The sequence below is a fragment of the Hypomesus nipponensis genome, chromosome 17, assembly GCF_054491055.1.
Source record: "Hypomesus nipponensis isolate SF chromosome 17, ASM5449105v1, whole genome shotgun sequence".
In the NCBI taxonomy this organism is placed as follows: domain Eukaryota; kingdom Metazoa; phylum Chordata; class Actinopteri; order Osmeriformes; family Osmeridae; genus Hypomesus; species Hypomesus nipponensis.
The window spans coordinates 6287606-6304772 of record NC_140377.1 but is presented as its reverse complement, the minus strand read 5'-3'; the positions used below and the strand labels follow the sequence as shown (position 1 = coordinate 6304772).

At 45.1% G+C, this 17167-nt stretch overlaps 1 protein-coding gene across 2 annotated transcripts; it reads left to right on the top strand.

Moving 5' to 3' along the window:
- The first annotated feature begins 256 nt into the window (after window positions 1-256).
- On the top strand, window positions 257-14549 carry LOC146253176 (arf-GAP with dual PH domain-containing protein 1-like). 2 transcript variants are annotated; one of them, XM_084678591.1, is made up of 11 exons: window positions 257-588; window positions 4439-4569; window positions 5756-5847; window positions 6960-7042; window positions 9791-9903; window positions 10697-10843; window positions 11435-11518; window positions 11679-11741; window positions 12012-12083; window positions 12307-12535; window positions 12894-14549. In XM_084678591.1, the coding sequence occupies exons 1-11, from the start codon at window positions 498-500 to the stop codon at window positions 12920-12922; spliced, it is 1134 nt and encodes a 377-aa protein (XP_084534717.1). In that variant the 5' UTR covers window positions 257-497; the 3' UTR covers window positions 12923-14549. The 2 variants fall into 2 exon arrangements, with proteins under 2 accessions (XP_084534717.1, XP_084534716.1); XM_084678590.1 differs by having other exon boundaries at window positions 6960-7043; window positions 9708-9903.
- Window positions 14550-17167: the final 2618 nt, after the last annotated feature.

Below are 17167 nucleotides of genomic sequence, written 5' to 3'. Positions count from 1 at the left end.
CCAGGGAGTAAACATTGAACATTGAATGGCAGCTATTTTTTGTTGAGAAACTCATCGCTTCAAGTCTGACATACATGGTATCGATACAGGTATCCATTGGGATGTAGTAAGGCAAGGACACATTTTCATTACTGGAAGTGTCAGGGAAATGTTTTCAAGAAGTACTGAGTACTGATTGACCGCTTGAGGTCTCACTTTCGAGTGTAAGCAAGAGAGAGAAACAGAGAGAGAGAGAGAAGCGTTGTGGAAGGGCAGGAACTGTCTGATCGAGGAACTGAAGAATCAAAATTCACCAGCAGTGGTTTAGAAATATACTCCATTCACTCAGATACAGTAATATACATGACACTTTCAGATAAGAATATAATTTTGAGTTGACATTTCGCGGCCCCAGAGGTGCGCACGTAAATTAGGCTACACCCGGCATAAAACATTTTACTTTTCGATGGATTGTTGTGAGTTTCGGGATTAATTCAACAAATCAATACAGTTACAACATGTCTTCGGAACAAGATAAGAACAAATATATTTTGAAAGAGCTTTTGGGAAGACCTGGAAACGGGAGCTGTGCCGACTGCGGAGCAGCAGGTACTGTATGGTCGCAACAACTAATATTAGGGTTGCCTCTGGTGGGTGGGAAAGGCTTCAGTACAGGTGTCAGACAATGTCGATTGTCTTCTGCGGCTGAAAATCATTTACTATCCACTGAGTTGCTTAAATTACTGTGGCTGATCGTAATCTGAGTTTGAGTTTGTATAGCCTAAATATTTCACCACAACATCTGTACAGTGAACCATCCATTAAAACAACACGGTTCTATCTAATGCATAATTCTATCAGTCTAATACATAATTTCTAATGTATGGTGTAATTTAGTGACAATAGGTGACGATCTAAGGATCTTTCATGAAGCAATAAGCTGTAACTGTCAATAGCAGTTCATGCTTGACTTACATCCCACCCCTTTTGAATACACCCTTCCAACACACCTTTGGTGCCACTCGTGAGCTGTGTTCTGTTATCACACCGACAGCTATCCATAGCTTTCAGTGTGGGAAAACAGGATATGCATGACATTGCAAAACTTGCTTAAGTGCCATCAGCAGACATTTATATGTGAGGGTAGATTTGACTTGGTTAATGGGAATATGTCTAGTTGGGGACACTGTTTAGACTAATAATATCCACTAGTATGTTGAAATGATCTTCCTGTGAAGCATTGCCGTAGCCATGGAGTCAACATTGGGGGGGGGGGGGGGGGGGGGGGGGGGAATTACATTTTTAATGATCATTTTGGACAACGTGTGTGGTTGCCTGTCGTAGCGTAGCACATTTATATTTTTATATGAAAATATTGGGAGGGACATTTTGACCAGATTTGAATATGTAGGCCTATTATGATTACGGCCTTGCTGTGAAGACTGAAATGCCTTCAGTCTAAATGCGCTACTGATGTCATACTGACTATGATATGATACCTGCTTGACACTTGCTTGGCTGCTCTTTCTATTCCATAACTGTTTGTGTCCATCAATACAGCAGTGTCTCTGTCTGGATCACATGTGCAAGAACAGGCACTATTAGTACTTCATATAGTGGGTCCCTGTCCGGGATATACCTTCCCATATGCTGAATCATCCACAGCACACTGACTCTTTTACATTGATCCTTTATGTTAGGATGGCTAGTTGCTTTGCATTACATTATATTCCTTAAACACTTCTATCCAAAGTGGCATATGAATTGTGCATGTTGAAAATACAGCAGAGGATCAAAGATCAAAAGTGTATAGTTCTATATTATTTCGGTGGTCAGAGTCAAGGATCTGTCGAGCCACATTGCTAAGTAACCAGTCAATTACCACCAAGTAATCTCAGCCACCAGGTATGGTCAACAACAAAAAAATAATATTAATGGATTCAATGGAATTGACACGTCTGTCATTGAGGCTCTCCCGCCTTGTGTGTGCATCTCTCTGTCTCTGTCTCCTTTCCTGTTTTTCCATTTTAACTGCAGACGTTTCTTCACAGAGTGACTCATGCTGGTCTATGATGACTTACTAATATGTCAGTGGGGAGGGAGGGGTGGGCAACTCAGGCATTTGATCCCCTCTTCAGATTGGAATGGCTACGGTATGGTATACGGTTGCAAACTATGTATGGACATCTGTGGTTGGTTAGTGTATGGATGGAGTTCTGAGGTCTACTCTCTGTTTCTATACAAAATGTTTCGAAATGACGACAGCTTAGAGAAACCACTTTGGTTCTAGTTTAGCCCTTAAATTCAAAATTAGCATGACCATAACAACGTGAACTTTGTCAAATAGAAAAGACCCACCTAAGCACAGAGGGAGCCTTCACAAGCTATTATATATTGATCCGTGAACCTATTATTGGTAATGAATGGGTCTCACGCTCTGTGGAAGGGGATGGTGAGATTGCATATTTTTATCCGGCTGTCTGCCCATTCATCTGGCTGTCCATCCATCTGTTAGTCTCTCAATCAGCGGGAGCCCCAGCCCCAGCCTCCCTTCTCTCCTTGTAGTGTAGACTGGACTTGGCAGATGTCAATTTAGCAAAGGATGTGGTGGAATATTAACGATTACCACCTCTTCTCTCTCGTCCTCATATCCCTCTTCAAAGAGAGTTTTTGATGTCTTGAACTCTCCCTGAACTACTCCGCAGCACTAGACGTGTGCCTGCAAGAATACAGAGAAAGACATGAGAGCAACACATTGATTGTGTCCTAATTCCATGCCTGCCCCATTTCATGGCTCAAATTCAGTCTCTCGATTTGGTTTCAGTGTTTGGTTTGAAAACATTCAGGAAATGTTCACACCTGTTATTGTTCTTTCCCCTTGTCTTTTGAAGAATTCCTTGTGTTTCCATGGTCTTGTCAGGGTACAATCGTCTTATATGTAGAGTAACAGTAGTTTGGTATGCAGAGCTCCGTTATGGCATACCCTCTGGGCCTTTAATGCTTCATTCTACGGAGATTCCTGGTGCACAGTTCCTCAGTTGGAAACTTCCAGAAACATTGTAGTTCTGAATGGCATTCTGTCATTACTATATGGTGTATGCTCTATGTTTGAAAGACAACATGGAGAGACAGGGCAATGTTTGTAACGAGTCTGCTAATCACAAAAAAAATCATAAAACAAAATAAAATGTATGGAAAATCTAACAGCCTAGCTGTTGCAAAAGAGGCCGCTTCACATAGGAGCATCTACAAGCCGTGGAAGTGAATATGCATGTTGTGTTGCTGTGTGTCCGCGTGCGCACGCATGCGTGGACGTCAGGAGTATGAGCCAGCCAGATATGGTGTCTGTGAAACTCTATTCCTTCACGGTACTTCAAGGTGAGTCACTATGGCGCCGAGTAGACCGCCCCTCCCCCTAACACACAGACACAAACACACACACCGGTTTGTTTGACTGTCCTAGTGAGGATTGACAAATTCACTCCCATTCAAAACAGTGTTATCCCTATCCTCTAACCCTCACCCCCCTAAAATCCCCTAGAAATTAGTGAGAAGTTGTGAGGCCCAAGAAAATGTCCTAACAAAGTCAAAAAAAAATATTAAACAAGACCACACACACACACACACATGCATACATACACCAGACAGATAGGAGGTCCCCACACTCTACTGTCCCCCTCTAAGGATAGTCTAGAGTGCTACTCACTGACACACTGTCTGACAGCAGTTCTAATTGGCTGATTGATGTACGCTTGCTGTTCAGCCGTGTGTCTCATCTGGAAACGAATACTTGTACCAGAAGCTCACAGGTTCCAGTTTAAGAACCAAGTTGTGAGAGATCAGCCCTGTTCGGATGTCGTAAACGTTCGCCCTTCCGTCCTCACCTCTATGAGCAGGTCTCTTGCCTTAACAAGCCGCTGCAGGTGACAACACATGCCCCTCACACAGCTGTCAGATGAGGCACCCCTAGGTGGAGGAGAAGGGAAGGTTGCCCTGTGAGAGAACAGGACCCATAGACCAAGCTAGGATTGTTTAGTGGACGTTGTCCGTACGGGTTTGAGTGATGGGGAAGGTGATGTGAACGACCTGTGTCCTGTAGCTGAGCAGCCTGAGGTCTCCAGGGATATGTAGTCCTATTGCAGAAGACAGACAGATGAGTTTGCCAGCCTCAGGGAGTCCCCAGTGTGTCTAAAGAGAGAGAAAGAGAGAAAGAGAGAGAGTTTGTACATCTGTCCTGTCTCCACAAGGACGTTGGCTAAGGAGACCCTTTTTCTCTATCATTTTCAAGTGATAACACCCTGTGAACTGGAGGTGAAACTTGGAATAGGTGTGTTTGCTGATCTGAGTCCAATGTTTGTATCGTTTGTTTTCCAGAGCTGAGTGTATGTGTCTGTTACTCTGACCAGTGTGTGTCTTACTCTGACCAGTGAGTGTGTGTGTGTGTGTTTGTGTGTTGCAGACACCGAGTGGGCATCCTACACCCTGGGTGTGTTTGTGTGTCAGAGCTGTGCTGGTCTCCATGGAAACATCCCTAACATCAGCTCTGTCAAGTCTGTGCTGCAGGATTCTTGGAGCAACACTGAGGTGGAGGTGAGAGACCCCTGTGTGTGTGCGTGACGGTGTGTTGCATGCATTGACTGGCCCTCCAGTTGTGTTTTGGCATTATGTTAATCTAGACACACACTAAAGCACAGAAGCATGAAGCGATTCCCCAGCCTTTTGGGCTCCCTTGAGCCTCCTCTGGTCTCTGTCCCGACTTTCTATCCTTGGCCCACCCTTCTCTGGCCGTCCCTACTCCCCTGTCCTCGGCGTCAGCCCTGCCTGGCTGGCTGGCTGCCTGGCTCCCTGGTTGGCTGTCGTGGGGAATACAACCAGTCATCAGTCTCAATTCAGCCAGGGGAGAAAAGGATGAGTCGGCACCTGGTGCAGACGACCAGCCGAAGCCTATTGCGGGCGATGACTTGCGCTCGTGTGTGTTTGTGTATGTTGTGTGCGTGTGTGTTGTTTGGGAGGTGGGGCATGGACTCTGAGACCTTAGTCTGGCAGTTGATTGATAGGATGAGAGAAGCTAAGTGAAGGAAGAGAGAAGATAACAAACTGTGAGAAAAAGAACACGTTTGCAAATGACTGATTGGCCAGAGAAGCCTGCAAGGGAAGTGTGAAATAGAGTACTGTGAACAGTGAGAGGGTGTTTGTACAAACTCTAAGGTGCAGTTTCCCAGACATGGTTAAAGCCTAGTCCTAAAGTCAGAAAAATTCAATGAAGATCTCAGTTAATAAACTTTTCAACCATGTTTAGGCTTAATCCATGCCTGGGAAACTGGGCCTGTGTTTGTGCATTTATGCTGTTCGGCATGACTTTGTCTGACTGTTTGATTGTACACAGACTGCACTTTGCCTAATGCTTGTTTTAAAGTGTGCATGTGTAAATGCAATGCTGTATATTAGCAGCTGTTTGTGTTTATGGCTTTCCTCAGCAGTACAATAGATGTGACTTTGTGACTGTGTTGAGCTCTGCAGTCTGTGTTAATGAGAGAACTGTGACAGCAAGACTTTCCCTCTGGGCTAGAAGCCCCACAGAAACTCTAGCAAACACCTCATTAGTCAGCGTCTTCACCATGCTTGCGTGTGCGTGGGAACGTGTGCATTGTGTGTGCATTTCTCAGTACTTAGTTTGTATGTGGAGATGACAGGACGGCACCAAACACAAACTTTCTCTCTGTTTTTCTCTCTCTCCTTCCTCTCCCTCTCTCTCTGTCCTTTCCTCTTTCTGCAGTTCATGGCGTCCACAGGTAACGATGCTGCTAAGGCTAAGTACGAGCAGAAGGTGCCTGCTTTCTACTACCGCCCTACACACTCAGACTGCCAGTAAGTGTAGAGGCCACCTCCCCCCAGCCTCTGTGCCCACTCCTGGTGTCTCTCTGCTGGGTCACCCCATCTCCCCGCTCCCTGCTCTGGCTCAGTCCTCTGAACACTGGAGGACACTGCTGGATACCAGGGGCTGGATTCCAAACTGAAAACACAGCACCACCCACTGCTCCTGCCCTTGAGAGACTCCTCACTGTCCTTGATAACTTTAAGTGGATTGAAAGCACACACCGTAAGCTACTGCTTCTGTAAATGAGCTACAGCCACATTTTGTAGCCCTTAGGGTCGTGTTGACTGAGCCGGCATAAACAGAAAGAAGGAGGTGTGTTTTTTGTTTGGAACCCAGCCAGAGGTGAGAAAGGTCTTTGGGTGTGACTGGAGTTTGAAACAGCAGTGTAGCAGCGGAGTGAAGCAACAGTCACAGTGCTATAAATAACAATGTAAAACCACAAACCACTTATCTCTGAGAGTGCCTGTGTGTATGTGGGTTTCTGTCAGTTTGCTTAGCCTGCCTCGAGCTTGCTGGTGGTCATTTAGGAAGTTATTTCTCAAAGTGAGATGCTCCCCGAAGCCCAATTTGGCTCCCTGAACATGAAATTATACAGGGTGGAATGGTGGAGAGGGAAGGTAAGCGAGGGAGAGGGAGGGAGTGAGAGGATGGATTGAGAGCGTTGATGTGTTGAAAGGAGCTTAATCACTTTGGCCTGGTAACGGGCAGAAGCCCCTCTAACACACAAATACAAACACACGTTTGTTTACCGGTATTGCCTTGCAAATTTTCAACCACCTCACCGACGCGACAGAGGGGGAGGAAAAAGGGATGGAGAGAATGAGATAAAACACATGGAGTACGGTGGGGGGTGATAGCGAACTTAGAGGAGAGAAGAAAGAAGATGACTGAAGTGAATTGAATCATGTTTATGACTTCATCTGGTAATTGTATTGAAAGAATACATAAGATGCACACTGTATAGTCAAAATAAAAAAAACACTGTATAATCCATTTCTTTAGAAAGGCACCTATGTTTAACATTAACGGACTTCAGTTTTACTGAGGTGTGCGTAATGACATTGACCAGGCCTGACTCAGCAGAAGTCTAACTGTTCCACAGGCTGCTGAGAGAGCAGTGGATCCGGGCCCGCTATGATAGAAACGAGTTTGTGTGTGTGGAAAGACAGGAGCCATATTCTGCAGGTAAGACTGGGAAACATTCACACACACAAGCGCACACACACACGTGCAGATACTCGACAAACCGACACACGCAAACACACCCATATTCAGACACATTTTCCCCCTCTCATTTGCCACCATATCCATTCTCTGTCGCTAAAACAGAACCCTACAGACATTCCAGAGTCCTGCCCTTCAGATGCTCAACATGAGAGAGAGAAAGGCATAAAGGTATAGAAATTGAGGTCAAAAACATGTCAAGATAGAGGTGGTGCCATCCATTATATCTACCTCACAGATATCCGGGAATCTTTGAGATAGTCACTCCTGGTATTTTCATCTTCAGCTCTCGCTGTCAGACTGGCCACTGCTGGATTGCCGAGCTTCATGACAAAGCAGTCTGGTTTTCTCTCTCTTGCCATCTTCTCGTTATCATGTGGTCAGTGATGGTATCAGAGAGAGGCTGCCACACCTGCGTTCCCCGGAGGGTGAAAGTGGGCTGTGGGCGCCTGTCTGCTTTTACGTTAACAGTGGAACAGAGAGCCCAGTGTGTGATAGGTTACCGAATCTGCCCGCCAGTCAGTAGTCAGGTGGCCAGTTAATCAGGCGAGTTACTGTGCAGTCAATTCAATTGTATTAATAACTTCCTTACCGCGAGATGAAGTGTTGGTGTGTAGTTTCCGTAAGGACCCTCAGTGTCTCTTTTGTTCACTCCCCTTTTTCGTTCTTTACCCCCCCCCCCCCTCGCCTCTTCTTCTTCATGGGAAGTAGTGATGATCACTCGTATCCCTGACAAATATACGCTGTATGTGAAGTGAAAGTCCATGTCACAGTGATGGATTTCCTCTGTCTAATTACCCTGTGAAGTATTGTTCGAGCCAAAGAGTGTGAGTGCCAATCAGACCCAACCAATACATAATAAATCACCCCTCCTCCCATCTCTGCTCTCCTCTGCTCTTGCCTGTTCATTGTTACAGCCCCAGATCAAACTGTTCATTATGGATTCATATATAACGACAGCACTGCTCCACACACACATGCGCGCGCACTCACACTCACCCACACAGGCACACACACACACACACACACACACACACACACACACACACACACATACATACACACCTGTCTGCTACTGTGGTTAATGATGTGGCTATGCATCTGAGCTCAGGGAACACCAGACTAGGAAACCAGTCAGGAGTGAACTGAAGCTACTGAGATGTGGTGAAGCTTGTGTGTGCTTGTGTATGGGGAAGGACTCGGTGCCTCGATGGATGTGTGTGTGTGACCCCCCCCCCCCCCCCCACCACCCCCTTGCTGTACCAGCTGCCTCCCAGTCACCTGTCTCTGTGTTCTTGGTCTATGCCCTCTGTGCCCACTGTGTTAGGCGAGTGGTGCCAGCCTGGCCTCAGCTGACTGAGTGCTGCTGGAGATCTGACCCCAGGTCAGCCAACATTCTTTGCTCTCTGCAGGTGTGGTGCTGCTGCTTCAGCTCTGGCTGAAATGCAATCAGTCACAGTCTCTATGTCTTTGTCTCTCTCATTCTCTCTCTTTCTCTCTGTCTCTCAATGTCTCTCTCTTTCTCTTTAACACTCTCAATGTCTCTCTCTCTCTCTCTCGATGTCTCTCTCTCGCTCTCTCCTTCTTCTCAATAGTGCTTTGTGACTTTGAGAGCAAGGGTAGCAGGAGAATGTTCCTGTCTCTGTCTCTCTCTGGAGAAGAATGTATGCTATTGTTCAGTTATTCCTTCAGTCAAGGATTCCAGACAAACACGCTATCCGGTTATCAAATAGGTCCAACTTAGTCCAGAACCAGTTTTAGTTGGCCCTATACTCAACATGTCCAATATTGTGGTACAGAGTTGTGGTGGTCTTAATGGTCCGGTATGTGTATCATGCAATACGTTTTATTAAGCTTTCTTTGATTCATGGGCAGCTTCTTGTAGTGGTGTACACAATGTTTCTCACACCCACCAAATATTGTTTTTGTAAAGTTTTTTTTTTTATACAGAATGTTCATGTATATATGGGTGTTGTGTATGTGTGTGTGTGTGTGTGTGTGTGTGTGTGTGTGCTGGCAAGGCAGTGACAGTGCACTTCTGCTCCTAGCTCTGCTTTTGTTAGCTCAGACTGAGTGAAGACCAGAGGAAAAGCCAGGGACAATCTGAGCCTCTGTGTTTGTGTGTGTCTATGTGTGTGTCTGTGTGTTCATACATGGTGTGTGGTTTGTGGTAGCTGATTGGCTATTAAAAGAAGTAAAGAGAGTTTTGCATGAGAACTTCATTCTTGTACAGAGAAAGGTCATGGGGGGGATTGGAGAAGAAGAAAAGATGTGTGTGTGTGTGTGTGTGTGTGTGTGTGCTGGTTGGAGGAGAAAGGATAGGGGGGGCTTCAGTCTGGAGTTATGTTTCCATATTGATCTGACGGCCAGGGTTAGGCCCAGCTGGGCTGGGGAAGGAAATCATTGATTGCAGAAGCAATCCTAGGTCAATTATTCATAGTGGCCAAACGCAAAGACGCAAACATCCGCTATTCACACACACACACACACACACACACACACACACACACACACACACACACACACACATACACACGTGTACATACGTGCACACACAAACACACAACAGGCTTTCTATGAATATTCTTCATGTGTAATCCTCTTTTCTGTGTGTGAGTCCTCCCTCACTCCTTTTCACTGCCCCTTCTCCTCTGTTCTTTCCTTTCCTCCACCTCTGGAACGGGACCCCTGTGGTTCCTCTTTTCGTAGGGTACAGAGAGGGGTTTCTATGGAAACGGGGTAGAGACAACGGACAGTTCCTCAGCCGAAAATTTATTCTGTCGGAGCGGGAGGGCGCTCTGAAGTACTTCAACAAGCATGACGTGAGTGCTCCCTCCCTCCCTCCCTCCCTCCCTCCCTCCCTCCCTCCCTCCCTCCCTCCCTCCCTCCCTCCCTCCCTCCCTCCCTCCCTCCCTCCCTCCCTCCCTCCCTCCCTCCCTCCCTCCCTCCCTCCCTCCCTCCCTCCCTCCCTCCCTCCCTCCCTCCCTCCCTCCTCTCTCTCTCTCTCTCTCTCTCTCTCTCTCTCTCTCTTCTGCACCTTTCCTCCTCTTCTCCCTCTCTCCTCCCTCTCCATTCGTTTCTTCTCTTCTCCCTCTCTTCCTCCCTCTCTATTCCCTTCTCCTCTTCTCCTTCTCTTCCTCCCTCTCGCTCTCTTTTCTCTTCTCCTCTTCGTTTGTTTCTTTCTTGCGCCCCCATGTCTGTGTATGATCTCATGAAAATGTGCAAGCGTCAAATGTCACCAGAACCCAGGTTCTGTACATACACAACAGACAGGAGATATGAATATCATTTCCCTGGGTTTTCCTCCTTCCTCTTTCTCCCTCCCTTCTAGCCTTCATCCTCAACTCATCTGAGTCAACAGCTCCTAGTTATTTCCTTCCATGTCCCTCCTCTCCTTTACCGAGGCAGGGTCCCTGGTTTTGCATACAGAAATGCAGGTTTAGTTCATCCAGTTGAATGTGATGCTATTGAATGGCACCATTTCACTGAGGACCCTTTACTGCCTTGTCTATTCAGCACGGCTTGTCATCTATTTCTCTCTCTTTCTTTCCTTTTCTCTAACCCTAATCCTCCTTCCACCCTCTTCCCTCTCTCTCCTTCTCCCTTTCTCCCCAGGCTAGGGAGCCCAAAGCTGTGATGAAGATCCACACTCTGAATGCCAACTTCCAGCCGGCCAAGATGGCGAACCCCCATGGGCTGCAGATCACCTACCTGAAGGACAACAGCACCAGGAACATCTTTATTTACCACGAGGACCCAAAGGTAGTCACGACAACGATGAGTCTGCAGGCCACGCCCACATGTAATTTATAATGTTTGGTGTTGTTGGTCTACATCCAATATCTACCGTGAGAATGATTTTCAATCCAAAATAATTAGTTCCCAGTCAATGTAACTGTATTGACGAGTCATTTTATGTTAGAACATGTCATTTCCCTGGCAGCCAGTGAATTAACTGAAGACATGAGAACACTCTCATCTGCTGCGGTCACATCCGTTTACTTCCTGTGATGATTAAGAGCTGAGTATGCTCAGTGTTGGAAGCCAATGGGTGTGTTTTGTATTTCGCTGTGTGCCCCCACCACCACACCCGCTCCATGTGCTAGCCTGGCCGTAAACTGGATTGCGGGGCAGGATTATGTCTCTCTCTGCTGGATACAGGGGTCATTACAGGTCACAGTGTAACTTATGCAGGATAAAGGGTTGATAGTACAGCGTATTGGATTGCATTTCCAGTGACCGGGGTTACTAGAGGCAGTTTCCAGAACAGAAAATAAGAGAGAGCTTTCAGATACCAGTGTTGCGGTATTATACAGTCATTTTAAGGCTGGTACTTCCTGTTGTTTTCTGAAGGAAATGGTAGACTGGTTTAACGCCATCCGAGCTGCCAGGTTTCATTACCTACAGGTGGCCTTCCCTGGGGCGCACGATGCTGACGTAAGTTTCTCTCTCTCTTTTCACTTTTGTTCTCTGTCTCTGTATCTCTCTTTCTCCACCTCACGCACCCTTTCTCTCTCTGTCTCTCTCATTCTCTCTTCCTCTCTCTCCATTTGGAACACGTGTTCAGTTCATTCTCTTTGTTCTCTTATTTGTCTAGTTGGTGCCAAAGCTAACAAGGAAGTATGTTAAAGAAGGCTACATGGAGAAGACGGGTCCAAAGGTGAACCAACTCTGGTGTTTCTTTGTGACAGGACTGAGAAGCCATGATCTTTATCAAGACGGATACTGACACTGTCATTATTTCCTGTCATGGCACAATTATGGCTTCATCTCTGTACATTTACAGAACCTGATACATGCCCGCTTGCTTTATTTGCTTGTTACACAGTAGTGTATTTGTACTGGCCCAGTTAATGGTCCTTAATAATGAACATACATAAGTGATGATTTCCTTGCTAAATGAATCGGGCATTACACGTCTCTCCAACAGCACACGGAAGGCTTTAAGAAGAGGTGGTTCACCATGGATGACAGGAGACTCATGTATTTCAAAGATCCCTTGGTAAGATAGTTATCATTGGTCATTGCCAATAGGTGGCGGTATAACTCTATAACATCCTGTCTTGTATTCTCTTTCATGGATAATGACTAATCTGTTTTGACAAAGTGTATTGAGCAGAAGAGGACCTTTAGGGAATGTATATATAGAGCTTGAGTATTGTCTCTCCTCTCCTCCCCTCAACCTCCCCTCCCCTCCCCTTTCCTCCTCTCCTATCTTCTGTTAGGATGCCTATGCCCGAGGTGAGGTGTTCATAGGCAGTAGAGAGAACAGCTACACCGTGCTCCCTGGCCTGCCCCCATCGACACAGGGCTACCACTGGCAGTTTGGGATCACCATAGTAACGCCTGACAGGAAGTTCCTGTTTGCCTGTGCGACCGAAGAGGATCAGAGGGAGTGGATGGCTGCCTTTCAGACTGTGATCAACAGACCCATGCTGCCTCAAGAGTATGCAGGTAATAGCAGGATCCTAAAAGTAAGACCACACTAGCTACAACTCTACAGCAAAGCATAACTCAAGTGTCTTTTAACCTTGACCTAATGGGAACTCAACAATTGTATTTGATTAGTAAGTTGTTGTATTCTTGTTTTGATTTGTGTGTCTTACATTTAGTCATTTAGCAGACGCTCTCATCCAGAGCAACTTACAGTAAGTACAGGGACATTCTCCCTGAGGCAAGTAGCGGGGGAAGTGCCTTGCCCAAGGATATGTCATTTTGGCACGGCCGGAAATCGAACCAACAACCTTCTGATTAAAAGCCCGACTCCCTAACCGCTCAGCCATCTGACCCCGTCTTACTTTGTTGGTTTCAGTGGAGGCCCACTTTAAACACAAGCCCTAAAAGGAGTCCCATGCGTGAGCGAAGGAGCAGTTCGAGGACTGGGAGGAGGAAGAGGAGGAAGAGGATGGACACATCCAGACAGACATGCCTTGGAGTCTCCAGGATAAAAGGAGTTCTGCGTATGTGTGTGTGTGTGTGTGTGACTACTTAGAGATAAACGAAGAGATTGAACCAGGATAGAAAGAGGCTGTAGAGGTCATTGTTGTTGGGCCCTGCCAACCATAAACATAACCCTAGCCCTAACCAACCATACCCCACAAACACATCACACATCACACACACACGCAATACACAGAGCAGACTGAAGTCAGAAAGTAGTTGACCAGTTGAAAATACAGCACTTTGAGAGTTTTCTTCAGTCAGCCTGGACTGTGGGTGGGCTTAAAGGCTGCCATGACAGGCATGATCAATCAAGCACAGATTTCCGATGATACCACAGTCTCCATTCTGGTCTGTACTTCAGAAATCGACCTTCATTCCATGACTTAGACTCAGCTCTTGAACGTCAGCTTCATTTCTCTGTGCTGCAATGCTGTGTTTCTGATAAAGACCTGGATGAGCGACGGCTGGTATGACTGTCCTACACAAACTGTCATTTTCTGTATCAGCTAACAAATCAAATTTCATCCTGCTTGGAGTTGATTAAAGCACTTGGTTTAGACTAATCTTCTCCTCAGCTTGGGCCAGGAATCACATGTTTTAATGCCATGGTAACTCAGCTGCCTGTTTTATCCCAATCACCTTGGTCTCTGTTCCCAGACACAGATACTCTCATGAAGTGAGTACAAATGGAGAGACACCAAGGTGCGCACGTCACCCAGTATGAATACACTCTGTCACTGCATCACGGTGCAGATTTGATCATTCCTAAATCTATTTATGAAATCTATTTTATAAAAGCTTTTTATGGTATTTACATTTAGTCATTACTGTAAGTATGGGAGCGAGCATGGCATAGTTGTAACTTGTCTTGTAATTGATTTTAGTATTGAACTGTTTTACTGGATCTGAATTCATTTGTAAGCCAGGGAGACTTTGGCAGTTTGTGTCCATGTGTGTGTTGTGGGGTGACATGATTGGTCGAAAATGCAACTGACGGAATTAATCCCTGTGTCAGAATCAGCTACGACCACCTGCAGGTCACAATTGTTCTTTACACCTCTGGCCTTGTGTCTGTTGTTCCCATGTTATTGCCTTCTCTCTCCAGCAGAGGGAGCCTCCATACAAGTCAACATTTTAAACACACGAAGTGACATGCATAGGAATTAACTGTATGTTTACAGAAGCATTTTAACTCCTCATTGGAGAGACGCACGCATGATCAGAGCGATGACGCACAAGAAGAGCTCATGTTGTAAATGACTGGTGTCTTTTCCTGTCAAGATTGTGACAAAAAGTGAAACATGCCATTACACTTTGGATGAAGAGGTCCTTATAACCTTTATTGTATATCACTTAATTTCACAAGAAAGTTTGGTTGACACTGAAAAGTAGTAAACATGAACTTCATGAAGGGAGTGATACAGCGTCTGGACATCTAGTTTGAAGTGGCAAAAGATCATGTAAATACTGTACATTTAATTTTGTTTTTATGCGTGTTGATGGTAATAAAGTAAAGCAAATCAGACCAAGTACCTGACTTTGACAACACTTGAGAAACACACATTACCGATGACGATTTATGATTTCCAATTAATCAAAAGGTAAGACAAATCATCCTTACAAATTTCCCTAGATTGTTATTGTTAAAATCCATGATAGGGATAAAACATTTAAATACAGCAAACACAATATTTACAAACACCATAGCCATATACTTTTTTTTAGAAAAAGTAAGCAGAGATATCAATGAATATATTAAACAATACTGAAGCTTTAACAATAACTATTGCAAAAGGTAATTGGTTTCCATTCCTCGTTGTTGTGTTTTCATTACCAGTTACTGTACAATACTTCTACTCTAACCAAAGGATTCAAGTCATGTTCTTGTCTTTTTGTTCTTTACAGGTTCTTAACTTCCTCCTCAAGCCATTTACATCTAAACCGCTACTAGAAATCTATGGAATAAAGTATAGAATTTCCTCTAATAAAACAGTCATACACTGCCAGAGGCTGCAAAAAATAAATACAATATCCTACATTTGTTACTGAAAATGATAGCTGTATTGTTTAAAAAATATACATTCACCCTAAGCCTTCATATAACTTAAAACATTACATATTTCTGAAATCTTATTAGCCGTATAACTGAACAAGAGACAGCAGCTCTGCAAGGTTTAGTTGAGGGGCCTCTAGTGATGTCACAGGAGATCCGCCATCATCATTATCCCCAATCATCATCTCCAGTCATCATTATCCCCATTCATTATCATCCCCAGTCATCATCATCCCCAATCATCCCCAATCATCATCCCCAATCATCATCCCCAATCATCATCCCCAGTCATCATCATCCCCATTCATTATCATCCCCAGTCATCATCATCCCCAATCATCCCCAATCATCATCCCCAATCATCATCCCCAGTCATCATCATCCCCATTCATTATCATCCCCAATCATCATCATCCCCAATCATCATCCTCAATCATTATCATCATCCCCAGTCATCATCCCCAATCATCATCCCCAATCATCATCATCCCCAGTCATCATCATCCCCAGTCATCATCCCCAGTCATCATCCCCAGTCATCATCTCCAGTCATCATCATCCCCAGTCACCATCATCCCCAGTCATCATCATCTCCAGAAGGATGAGGCTCTAAGACTCCACCTTTAGAACTGAACTCCACAGTAATATAAACATCTAGAAAGAACCCTTTTTACCGTTATGTAGAAATAATACCATCAGTCACATAAATGAAAGCTCGGTAAATGAAAGAGATATTATATATAAAGAGAATGCTGGTGAGTTGAAGGGGCTGAAGGACTCCCACACTGAATAGGAGACAGTGTGGTATGACAGACAGGGAACTGAGATGGATGTTCACACAAGACAGTGACCAACACAAACACCCCATTAGGATGCTATAGTGAGATACATTTGTACGTGCCAGTGGTCACTTTCTATGTTTCTAAGACACAATATGTTTAAATCTGTCAATACACTTATGGGACCCTAATGTGTGGCATTACGAAATATTTGATTGGATTTGAAGAACGCCCGATGGTAAAGGGTGTTAGACTAGCATAACAGTAACAGTTGAGGGTTGATAATGAGGGGTAAGAAGGCGTGCTGGGGTCAAACTGAGCCATGGGGATTGGACGGAGTAGGGATCTTTTAAACCAGGTGACTGTTTTAAACCTATCAAGCTACCTGTCTAAATTAGTTGAGAAGGGAGAAGGCTGTGTGAGGGGTTTTGTACATTCACTGCTGTAGGAGGTGGGTCACTGTGAAGGAGATGGGTCAGTGTGTAGGAGCAGGTTGGTCACTGTGAAGGAGATGGGTCAGTGTGTAGGAGCAGGTTGGTCACTGTGAAGGAGATGGGTCAGTGTGTAGGAGCAGGTTGGTCACTGTGGAGGAGGGCTTCCCCAGAACACTGCGGGACAGGATGAGATGAAGGGGAGGAGGGACTGAGAAGGAATGTGTGATTTTCTCAGCGCTAAGCCACATCATTATTGTAAAGAGATGCAACCTTTGGAGAGTTTACTGTTTGCACGTTACATGTTATATATGCAGTCCACTAGGTGGCGCGTGGAGTGCAATCAATGATGACACACAGTACTTTTTTGTCACTGCGATGCTGTGGCTTTGGACATTACGGGATGGAGGGAGGGGAGGAGAGATGGGAACAATCTTCGAAGAGGTCTTCTCTTCTCATGTGGCTGGTTTCAGGTCGAATTAGTTGACTAATGGAATCTTTCGAAAGAGTTTTCCAACTGTGATCAGAATTCCTTTGGATAAAAAGGGTAAATCTGAATATAAATATACATGAAATTAATTGGATTAGTGCAAAAAAGACAGGATGGTCACTGACATAGAGTATACCTCGCTGAATCCGCTCTCTCTGTATATCTGACTCCTCATTTGTCTCACAACACAGTGACAGAGCTGTGATTCCATGAACTCTCTTTGCACACACGTTCACACACTCACACACACACACGCACACACACAAACACACAGGATAACATGCAAACAAAACACGCTTTGGATAAAAGTATCTTCTAGATGAATAAAAAAAGTAAAAGACAATGAGCAAAAGACACATACATCCAAACACATATAGCAGACTCATTCAC